Source organism: Mastomys coucha, unplaced genomic scaffold (genome assembly GCF_008632895.1).
Source record: "Mastomys coucha isolate ucsf_1 unplaced genomic scaffold, UCSF_Mcou_1 pScaffold11, whole genome shotgun sequence".
In the NCBI taxonomy this organism is placed as follows: Eukaryota; Metazoa; Chordata; class Mammalia; order Rodentia; family Muridae; genus Mastomys; species Mastomys coucha.
This window is the reverse complement of record NW_022196893.1, coordinates 11,117,767-11,129,349: the sequence shown is the minus strand read 5'-3', so window position 1 is coordinate 11,129,349 and position 11,583 is coordinate 11,117,767. Positions and strand designations below refer to the sequence as shown.

Sequence of the window (11,583 nt, the reverse complement as noted above, 5' to 3'; positions counted from 1 at the left end):
CTCTCTCTCTCTTTCTCTCTTTCTCTCTCTCTCTCTCTCTCTTCTTGCAACAGGATCTCATGGAGCCCACTCTGGTCTTAAATTCACTATATAGCTAAGGATGCTCTTGAACTTCTGATCCTCCTGCTCCGTGACCTCAGCTCCAGGATTACCACCATGCTGGGGCTTGAACTAGAGTTTTCACGCATGCTCCGCAAGCACACTAGCAACTGCACTGTAGAAAGTTGCACCTCAGAGAGCATCCTTTCTAAGCTAAACACCAAACTTGCACAAACAGCCTAGCACCACTCAGACATGAAGTGGGAGCAGAATACAGGGACAAGGGTCCCAATGTGACATGCTATGTACTGTCCCTTGTGCGGGGGCGGGGGGGATTACTCAGGTGTGCTGGTAAACAGGGAACAGCCATGGGAGCCAGAGTGAGAGATGACATGTGTGTCCACAAAGAGGGAGGCTAGTCTCGCAAGGTTGTGAACAAATCACTTGACTTTCAAGCTATAGGTTCGAGGGAACGGTGCCCAGGTTTGCCTGCAAAACTTGGGAGAATTTCTCCGGGGAGAGTACTAGCTCACACAGGCTGGACAGAGATGGAGGCAAGAAGCGAGTGGAGCAGATGAGTTCTGGATGGGCCACAAAGGAAGCATTGTGGCCTGAAATGAACCCTTGGGATCCCACCTCTGACTGATGTGGACACTTCCTGTTCCAGCAGGCATGACCCACTTGCACTATTGCCATTCTGAGACCCCAGGTCATGGCACATGAGCTACAGAGTCAAGGCCACTTACTGCAGTGGCTGGGCTCCTTGGCGTGAGGCCCAGGCTTGGCAGGGGCTGGTGTCCCTGGACCCGTGGCCTGGCGCCGGTTCTGCAGGGCCTGGTAGAGGCCCAGCGCACGGCGCTTGGCCTTGCGAAGGATGTGACAGACATATTGGAAGATCTCCTCATAGCAGTCGCCGGGCTCAGCGTAACTGGCCACCGTGCTGGAGGACAGGTAGCGCTGTCGTTGTTCTAGCATCAGCCGGTGCTCCCGTTGCTTGGTCTCGGAGAACTGGGTCGCTATGACAACGAGGCACAGGTTGATCATGAAGAAGGAGCCCACCTGTAACCAACAGGAGGAAAGGACAGGAACAGGGACAGTGGGGACAGGTAAGTAGACAGAGGAGTAGAACCAGCAAGGGGGAGTGGCATGGGAGAAGAAGAGGACAAATCGAGGGAGAAAGAGTTAGCAAGAGCAGGAGACAGAGAGGGAAGCCAGAGGAAAAAAAACGAGAGAAATGGGGGGGGAGGGGAAGAGAGGAGGGGACAGATCAGAGATGCAGAGGAGAGGAAAGAAGACAGAGCAGAGAGAAAGACATCAAGACAGGGAACAGCCAGGGTACAGAGAGTCAAAAACATAAAAAGGGTGGGGAAGGAAGGGGAAAGAATGGGAGGAGCAGAGGGAAGAAGAAGAAAAAGGAGGAGGGAAGAGAAGAGAAGGAGTGGGAGAGACAGAAAGAGAAAGACCAGAATTGGGAGTACATGAGAGATACAAAGTCAGGTGTAGGAATAGACAGACAAGAGGTACAGGGAAGATGGAGGGGCCCAGAGAGACAGAAACACGGACACAGATACACAGATGGGACAGGAAAAGATCACTGAGTCCTTGCAGGGGAAGCCACAGCCCCGATGACTTCCCAGGTCAGACTGGGACTGTATCCAAGCCCAGGCCCCATCAGGACCAAAACCCAGCCATACCAACCCGTGTAGGACAGAGATGTTGAAGGCAAGAGGATAGCCACAACCCCTCCAGTCACAAAGGTCCTGAGTCCTACTCACCAACTTGGGCTCACATTGGGCTGTGTGCTTAGAAGGGGAGGTGGAGCCAGGTCCCCCTCGGTATCCCACCTGACTATTCCAGTACCAGTTACCTCCCCTGGTACTTGCTAACCCTGAAAGAGTTCCTCTGGCCTGGCAGGAAAGATGTGGCCTCTAGCCTTCTGGGACATCACCAACAGGTACATACAGATGGCCGCCCCCTTCCCATTACATATAACCGAAGAGCTAAAGAGATGCAGGGCTTCCTGGCCCAGAGGACTCTGAGAAATAGACTGCTTCTTAGACAAAAAGCATTTCCATACTATTTCCCAGAAAGCTGCTCTCCCCTGGGCTGGCTAGGGATGCAGAAAATAGAAAGATTAAACCCTGTGCTCTGTAGGCTCATCCCTGTAAGGCTCCTACGTAGCCTTCGTTCAACAGTGGTTGCCCTGGGTGATCCAGGCAGGCCTCATCCTCTCTGGACCTCTGCTTCCCATCTGTAAATTGGGAGGCTAGAGCAAAGTGGGCCTGGGACTTTTCTAACCAGGGACTGGAAGCTGTGTGTGAAGACTGAAGACCCCCACCAGCCTGCTGATGGCATCCTCTGTCTTGAGACAGGGGCACTTGGGTACCAAGTGTCCCCAGCATCAGGGCACATTTACTGAGCACTTCCTGGAGAGCAAGGGTATGCAGGCTCCTGACTGTGCCCCAGCTAGCCCTCTTCGTCACCTAGGAACTAATTGCTGCCATTGACCCATCTCATGGAATCTGAGTAGCCTGCCTCAAGTCCTACTAAATAACTTCCTGTGGGAGAGGACCGAGCCTTCCATCTTCCTACAGGAAGTCACCCACATACCTGTCCTCCTCCAAAGGGCCTCTCCAGCCCCTACAGCTTCTTTCTATCATGATACTTAAACTTCGGTATGTCACCGTGACCTCTCATCTCTTCTTTCCCAGAGACTGGATCCCTGCTCTGCCACAAGAACACAGTCCATCTTTTCTGGATGTTCTACTGAAACTAACTTAATGAAGAGCCTGAAGTCTGGGCCCTTCTCTCTTTCATCTGTTTTCTCCTGAGTCCAAGGCCCTAGGCTCCCCAGGAAATCGTTGGAGCTGTATCCCAGCAGGCATGGCGCAGGTCAGCAGCCAGGAAGCTAGAGAACCCAGGAAGCTAGAGAACCAGGAAGCTAGAGAACCCAGCCTTCATGTTGGGGACTGAACACAGCTCTCCCAGAACTCTGACCTCTGTGGACTGTGCTAAAGCAGAAAGCCACCGGTATGCAGGGCAAGGTGGAAAGTGGAAAACACAGACATGAAGTGTTGGCCTATAGAGCCAGAGAGACCCCTGCCTCTATTACCTGGTCACACGCAGAGCTGTAGAAAATCCAGAGTTCAAAGACCTGCCCAGAGCTCCACCAGGCCACAACCAAGGCCAACCTCCTACCCTGTGTCATATCCAGGAATGAGCCTCAGGCAGCCAGTCAGGGTATCTTGTCTACCCCAGGAAAAATGGGGACCAGATGGAACCTCTGAGAAGCTCCATTCTGGAACTATACCCCCAACTAAGGCCATGAAAGAATGTATTCTTAGGGATTCAGGCAGAGAGCGACAAGCAGGACCAGCAGGGTGGATGTTAAAGACTAGAGAGGAGAAGTGAAGGCAGAGACCTGATAGATGCTTCCAGCCACAGCCCTGATAAGCCCTTTCGATCACCGGCTGGGGCTGGTTGACTACATTTAAAAATATCCCTTTCTCAGGGATGAATTGCCTCCTTCTTATCCTTCTCCTCCTCCTCCTCCTCCTCCTCCTCCTCCTCCTCCTCCTCCTCCTCCTCCTCCTCCTCCTATTCCTCCTTCTCCTGTCCTGCCAAGCTCCCCTAGCCCTGAGGGCTCCCTGGGGCACTGCCCATCCCTCCCCTCCCTCCCTACCCCCACCTAGCACCATGGTCCATGGCCCTGATACTTACTATGATGAGCAGGATGAAGTAGATGAAGTTGTAGAAAGAATGTGCGTCCATCACATAGTACATGATCTCCACCCAGCCTTCCAGAGTGATCACCTGCAGCGGACATGAGGACAGAGGCTAACACTCAGGCCCTCCTTGTGCACCAGGATTTAAGACAAACCCCAACAGGTGGGGCAGCACAAGTAAGGACGCCAAGGCTCCAAGAGATACTGATGTCATTGGCCCATATCACACTGCCAGGCAGGAGGGGAGCAGACACTCCTGTCCTCTCTTGCTCAAAGGCCCACCCCTGGGGTTGGGGACACAAGCTGAAGAAACAGAGAGCTCTAGCTCACTAACACAGATGACAGAACCCCCAGCTGAGCTGAGATGTAGGTCAGCTGACCATTCCCTTCTGTCCCCCACAATGCCATCCAGAGACTAGGAACCATCTGGGGGAAAACGGGCTTTCCTGGGGCCTCCCTAGGTCTACCTTACCTTCACTTGTTGCAAGGCACTGAGCAGCTTCCACCCTCTGGGCCGGCCAACCAAGAAACCCAAAATGGTTGGCTATGGGTTCAGCTCTAAATCTCTGATGCAGCCCTCCCCAGAGCAGAGTGGGAGCCCCATTCCTTCCTCTGCCCTTCCTCTTCTCTTCCCCTTCCTTTCTTTCTTCTGAAGATGGCAAAACCTCCCTACACAGGGGCTGGCTCCCCTGCTCACAGCATCTGGCTTAATGTCAGGCACCCAAGGTAAGGAGTCTGCCAGTACAGTACACCCGGAATGAAGAGGAGAAAACTGAGACAGACAGGCCAAGCAAGACCCCCAGTGTCCTACAGGCCCAGTTTCCTGAACAACATGGAGTAGGCACAGAGTCTGCACAAGGTGGCGTAATGGTCAGAGCGTGAGAGTGTTTCCAATCAGACTCCACCCAGGCCTGGCCTCAGGTGTCACACCCCTCTAGGAATGACCTTCCTTACCATGGTGGGACCTTGCTTGGCTCAGCCAGCCCTGACAATGGAGCGCTCTGAGAGGACTACTCCTTGCTATGCCTCAGCCCATGCCTTAAAAGCACGGGCTTTGAGGTGAGTCCAAGTGAAATGAAATCTTGGTTTGTTATTTAGCCACCACTTGCTCCTTGCCCAACAGGCACCATTTCCTTCCCTTGAACCTTGGGCTTTCTGCCTGCAAAGTGAGCAGGATGAAGCCTATGCCAACAGCATGTTGGACGGATCTCAGGAAGTTGGTGACAAAGGCCAGCTCAAGGCTTTAGCTGCTGAATGAGGCTGCCGGCCATGCCACCCACTGCTGGCTGACCAGTCCTGGGCCTGAATGTTCTCACCTGGAAGATCACAATCCAGGCATAGCCAATGTTGTCAAAGTTGATGGCGCCCTTGTGAGGGTTGGCGTTACCCGTGCGGCAGACATTGTAGTAGCGGTTCCAGTTGATGCAGAGGCCGCTGGCATTGAGGTCTTGGCGTCCCGCCCCAAAGTCATACACATCATCTTTGGACAGGCAGCATTCTCGGCCCTGTTCCTTCAATGGGGGGATCTCGTGGCAGCCCATGATGCCATTGTCCCCCGACAGGGAGCAGATAAAGGGCATCTCATCATCCTCCTCTGGCTGGTAATAAGGGGGCAGGGCCACGTCCCCTTGTCTGTCACAGAAAAGAGCAGGTCAAAGAAAAACGGAGAACGGTCACTGCCAGGTGTGCCACATAAAGAGAGGCCATGCTGTTGCTGTGGCTTGATTAGACCAAGGCCACATCACCACCTCCAGGCCCACATAGTCCCCTCCTGAGATATCATTTCCCACTTCTGTTGTGATCACAAATGTCCTGACAGGTCTGTTGCGACCCCTTTTCATGGTTCCCTCCACTGAAGCACCTTCCCTGGAGGAGCCTCCCTTTCACAGAGCTAAGCCAGGGCTCATTGTCCTGTGGCCTGGGACAGACACTACCCAGCTTCCTGCCTGGACCAGGCCACACAGTTTAGACAAGACAGGCTCAATTAGTAACCACTGGATTTCGCTGGCCCAGCAGGTGAGGGAGTGTATGGCCCTGGGCTGAACTCTCTTCCCTCTCTGGACATGGATTACCTTATCTATGACATTTGCTCATAAGCTCTGCGTTGCCCACCACATAATCACAAATGAAATCACTGTTGTGATTTTATCTACCCAGCTAGATGGATCAAAGAGGGATCATCCAGGCAGGATTTAAAACTGAAACGATGAGAAGAAACTAACCCTACAACACAGGAGTCTGAGACCGTAGAAAGGAACCTACTACACTGTCTTACAGGACTAGGACCCTTAGTAGGGACCACAACACATAGAGACAGACCTGTGTCTTAAGGCAAACACAGAAGCCAGCACTCAGGAGTCTGAGGCAGGAGGATTGTGAGTTTGGGACTTGCCTAGGCTAAGTGTTGAGTTCCTGATCAGCCTGAACTGAATAACAAGGTGTTGTCTCTTCTTTTATTTGTTTGCTTGGTTGGCTGGTTGCTTGAGACAGGTCTCATGTAGTCCTCAAACTTTCTATATTAACAACGATCTTAAATTCCAGATCCTACGGCTTCTACCTCCTGAGTGTTGGGTTGGGATTATAGGTGCATGCCAGTACACCTGTCTGGAAATGATATGTCAAAAAAAATTAACTTAATTCACTTAAATAAAAAAAAAAAAAAGGTCTCAGTACTTAGGAGCAAAGGTGATCTCTGAATTCAAGGCCAGGCTAGTCTACATATCGAGTTCTATGATAGCCAAGGATACACAGAAAGACCCTGTCTCATAAAACAAAAGGCAGAAGCAAAAGCAAAAACAAACAAACAAACAAAAAACCCAGCAGATAGAAGTAACACCAACACTGCCTCTCCTCATCTGAATGGCCACCTTAAGGTTTTGTAACACTGTGGGAAGAACAGTGTAAACAGACATCCACACAGTTGCTGGGAGTGTAAACTGCACCACCCTTGTGGAAGACAATTCATCGACATCCTTTAACAGTCAAAATGTTACAACCAACCACAGAGGCCCCTGACCACCGGCTTCCAATAAAGACATCACTTTGGTCTCCTGCAGAAAGGCTGGACTGTGCCACACATAGTTTTGGGAAGGCTGAATACCCATTAAATAAATCAAACTTGATGTCAATTGGTCCATCACACACTGCACGCAAAATTCTTTGTGATGGAGTAGACCAGACAGAGAGAAGCCAGAAACAGAGAATGGTTTTTCTGACTTCAGGCTCTGAAATTTGTTCAATAACAATGCTTAAAAAAATTGTGAAGCTGAACAGGATTGGGGACCAAGTTTTTCCAGCTCCAAACACCATTAGCAGAGTTAAACAGCCACTCCTTAGGACCCCTACCTATGAGCAAGCACACTGCTATTACTTATCCAACTGTCAATTCGGGTCATTTCTAGGTATGAGGTCCTTATGACTCAGAATAATTCTTGCCTATGTGCTTGAGTGGGTACAAACCACCCTTCTTTCCTTTGTGTGGGGGATGGTATTTGTTCTTTCAACCCAAGGTGACCTCTAATGATCCCCCTGCCAAAGCACCCTGAACACAGGGATTGCAGGCGAGCCACCACTCGAAGCTAAAGCTCAACGGCTCTGATTTCTTTTTTTCTCTTTGCAGTACTGAATACTGAATCCAGGGGCCTCGTGTGTGCCAAGATACTGGCCTGCCAGCTGAGCTACACCCTCAGCCCCAGCCAGCCAGCCTTTCTTCTGAGCAAAGCCCCAGGGTACTCCTGACAAGCTGAGGGTGTGTTTAGCACTGGGTTTGTCCAGCCTCCCACAACGGATCCTGAAACCACCCTGAAGATCCACTGAGACCTCCCAGAATACAGCAGAACGTCGCCTGCTCTGTGTCTACAGCAATTACTGGCCCATTTTAACTATCCTGGCGGGGCACCACAGTGCCTCGCTGCCATATCTGTTACAACTCCCTTAAGACCTGAAAGAAGATGAGCCTTTTCAAATACTCACCTGCCACTCTTGTAGCCCCTTGAGAGGCCTCTAGTAAGGTCTTTTGGACTAGTTCTTAATTAGATCATCTTTGGCTTTCTTATCAGTTTATAGTCCTTCTTTATATGTTCTGGACTTGAGATCTCTGGTGGATACAGGTATTGCAAAGTTTTTGTCTCAAGCCGTTTTGGGTTTTTTTAGTTTTTGGCTTTTAGTTTTAGTTTTTGTTTTTTCAGACTTAATCGCTCTTGCAAACCTACAGACATGTTAGTCACGAAGTATACTTGGGGGTTTCCAGCTCACTGTGGACAGCAATGCAGATGGGAGGTGGTCTCCCAGGTCCACAAGTGAAGGATGGAGAGATTCAGGAGACCTAGGACTCAGGGTCAATGCAGCTAGCACTGGGGAGTGACAGATGACCTTCAGTCATTACTGAGGACACCCCTGCTAGCCCTTACCCTGATGCTCTTCTGCCAGCCCCACTCCATGAACTCAGAAACCAGAGGCCAGCCTGCACCCAGACACCAGGTCTGATGACATGGACAGCCCAACCCAGTTCCCACACTTGTGCACCCCCAACCCTTCCTCCACTGTAGTGCAGGTGTAGCTGAACCCCTCCTGGGGTTTCCCATGGCTCTGCTGGTGCCAGCCCTAATTGGTCAAGTGCTTGCCTTGCGTTAGGACCTGAGTTCAGATCTCCAGCACCCATGGTCATAATGATATGTGCCTTTGACTCCAATACTAAGAAGCCACAGACATGAGGGCTTCTAGAGCCTGCTGGCAAGCCAGTCTAGCCAAATTGGGTAGTTCCAGTCTCAGTAACAGACCCCTATCTCAAAAATTAATTAATTAACTAATTAATTAATTAAATGGGGATCAGTTGATACAGATTCCCCCAAACATTGGCCTCCATACACATGCACACACGAATGCACTGGCATGCATACACATTTACACAAACCAACAAGTAAGGATGATATATATGCTTCTCCCACAGGGTGCTAGGAAGGTAAGTGAATTGGTCCTGCAGAGAACAAGGCCCTGTGAATACCAGCTGTCTTTCTCCAGGGCCAGACTCAGGCCCACCCTGTCCTTCTGGGTACATTATTAAGGGCTGCCATACAACAGCTGTGGTGCCAGACTGCGGTAAGCTCATGCACCCCCATGACTCCAGGGGTCATTTCAGTGTTCAACAAATGAACAGGGGCACTCCCTACCACCAGGAGCATCCCAGACATGGGGAACACACATGGTACCACATAATGGCACTGGCTTACGGTTGGTTCTACATGTTCTAATTTAAGTCATTCTCAAATCACCTCTGTAGTAGGGAAACTGAGGCACAAAGTTGCTGAAGTCACGAGGCTGGCAAGTGGCAGAAGCAGAATTTTCCCTCAAGTCCAGACTCCATTGCCCCAGCCTCCACCATTGCCCCAGCCTCAACCTGCAGGGCAGCACTGGGAGGCTCTGTCACAAATTAACGACTACCTCAGCCCCCACCCATTATCCAGCAAACATCATTCTTGACCTTTCAGGTTCAGGTCAAAGTTTCATCCGTAGGACATCCCAGAAGTTCTTTCTTCTCAGCCCAGCCCCCTAACTCCAAATAAACATTTAGCTCCTTTATCTTCCTAGGGTCAAGACCAAGAAACAATGCAGAGCCCATCCTTGGGAGTGGCAGGCAAATGTTTGTTATGCTAGCCATGCTCTGAGACGCCTACAGGCAGAAAGGGAACCTTGCTGTGTTCCCTGAGTAAGTCGCTCTCTATCTGTATAGTCATAGCTTGGACTGAGGTCCCTGGAGGGCCCAGCGCGCACCCCTGGGTTCCATCTAGGCTAGGTCTTGCTCTACCCAGCCCGCATGGCTGAGGAGCTTGTTCACAGAGTGTCTGGCCAGGGGCTGGAGGTGTGATTTGAAGCCTCCAGACAACAAGCTGGTGGGTAACTAAGCCAAGAGGACGAGGGGAATCCCCCACTGAGTGCCTATTGCTCCTGTCTAAGGCCAGGCCTGGCTCACCAGATCCTGAGCGGAGGTCTGCTCAGAGCCCATCAGTCTGAGCCCCAGGAAAGACCTCCTTTTTGCTCGCCTTCCTTACCAGCTGCTCTGCGGCCTGCTCTGAGCTAGGTCTTTTGAGTTGAGGTCTGACCCTGCCTCCCTCTATGGGGGTTGCAGGCCTGGGATAGACAGCCTTGGCCTTGCTCTCTACCTAAGCCTGGAATTTACCAACATCTTTCTCCCTAAAGTACAGTCACCGCCTGACCCAGTGGGGCCTGTCAGTCAAGGCCCCTGGCCCTGAGAATGTGAGACTCAGAGCTCCGGAACATCATCCAGTCTTGCCAGCTATGTCTTGCCCCTAAAGCTCTCTGGTTCCTCACACACTTGGAACTCCTCTTCCAGGTGGGCCAGCTACACTGGCCCAACGTGGAGTCCAGGCATGTCCACAGCACTGGTGCACCCATCTGCCCTCACCACACCCAAGGAAGGGCTGGAGCCACCTCTCAGAGCCCAGATAGGACAAGGGAGCAGCCAACCAGGAAATAGCACATAAGTTCTCCCACTGCAGAGCCAAGGAGAACCAGTCTTCTCCCCTACCTGCCTCTGTGCAGGATTGCAGCTCACTCATTCACACTCTCATTCATTCTTTCACTCACTCACTCATTCATTCATGCTGTTATCCACATTTTAATCAGCCCCTCATTCATTCATCCCCTCATTCATAGTGAACAGACATTGTTGTAGGTCTTGAGAGAAGCGTGAGGATCAGTATTTCCTAGTCTAGGGGAGAACACACATCCTAGGGTCCCTGAGGTCCAAGTATGTAATTTCTCCAGTGACCCCAAATACTCAAGCTGATAAATAAGATCACTGCAGGAAGATCAGCCAATAGTGTAGTTGCTGCTTGGGGAAGAGGCAGCAATCCCCCGGCAGAAGGGGACATGAGGGCTGAGCCTAGATAGTGAGACAGGACCAGCTACAGATCCACACGTGACAGAGGGAACATGGACGGATGGTGAGCCCCCAATGCTAAGAGCTCACACACATGCTGCTCTCTGAAGGACTCCCCCTCTTCCTGCCCCTGGCAACCCAGGACTGCCCTCTGCCAAGCGCTCACACAAGTGTAAAAGCCCCTCGCTCACTATCCATGGGGCCATTACCCAACAAGGTGCCCCTTCACTGACCTACTCAGGTACCCAGTGGTAGCAATGGGTAGGCAGACCAGTCCTTACCCAACCTTCCCTCCTGTTACATCGCATTGTCCCTAATGTTCCAAACCCTGAAAAGGGAGACTCATCCCAGCTCACATAGTATCCGTACCAGATTCAGAAGAGACACTCAGCCTTGGCGACCAAGCAACCCTAGCCGTAGGTGTCCTCGCTCAGTGAAGGGCAGGCCCTGGATACATGTGCCAGGTTAAAACAGGTTAAATCACCCTTCCATTTCAGTCTCTATGGGCCCTGGAACACAGTAGCAGCCCAGTAGCTTGTGGAAACTGGAAGCCAAAGCTCACTTACCTCCAAACACATAGTGTGTGCACATGCCCTAGGCTGCCGTCACCGTTTGGGAAGAAGGGATTCTAAAGCCCATCTTTTAAGCAGCTCCTGACATTCTGCCTGGAGGGGCGCCTGGCTCCCACTCTAGATCCAACAGCAGGAGGGGAGCTGATCCCATTATGGCACTCCCACACACCCCTCCTAGGGTTCTAGAACTTCCTCTCCTTCCAATGCCCAAACCTCCCTCTCTCTCTCCCCTCTCTCAACTCTCTCCCCTCTCTCTCTCCCCTCTCTCTCCTCTCTCCCTTTCCCTCTCCCTCTCCTCTCTCTCCCTCTCCCTCTCCCCCCTTTCTCCCTCTCCCTCTTCCTCTCTCTC

General features: G+C 51.6%; 1 protein-coding gene across 3 annotated transcripts in view; it reads right to left on the bottom strand.

Moving 5' to 3' along the window:
- Nucleotides 1–11,583, bottom strand: part of Cacna1i (calcium voltage-gated channel subunit alpha1 I) — a 112,520-nt gene that overhangs the window by 39,517 nt on the left and 61,420 nt on the right. For all 3 annotated transcript variants that reach the window (XM_031349760.1, XM_031349769.1, XM_031349776.1), the window contains exons 7-9: nucleotides 5,081–5,396; nucleotides 3,760–3,852; nucleotides 786–1,098 (exon numbers count right to left, since the gene is read on the bottom strand). In XM_031349760.1, coding sequence (XP_031205620.1) covers nucleotides 786–1,098; nucleotides 3,760–3,852; nucleotides 5,081–5,396 — 722 coding nt within the window. The remainder of the gene's footprint in view (nucleotides 1–785; nucleotides 1,099–3,759; nucleotides 3,853–5,080; nucleotides 5,397–11,583) is intronic.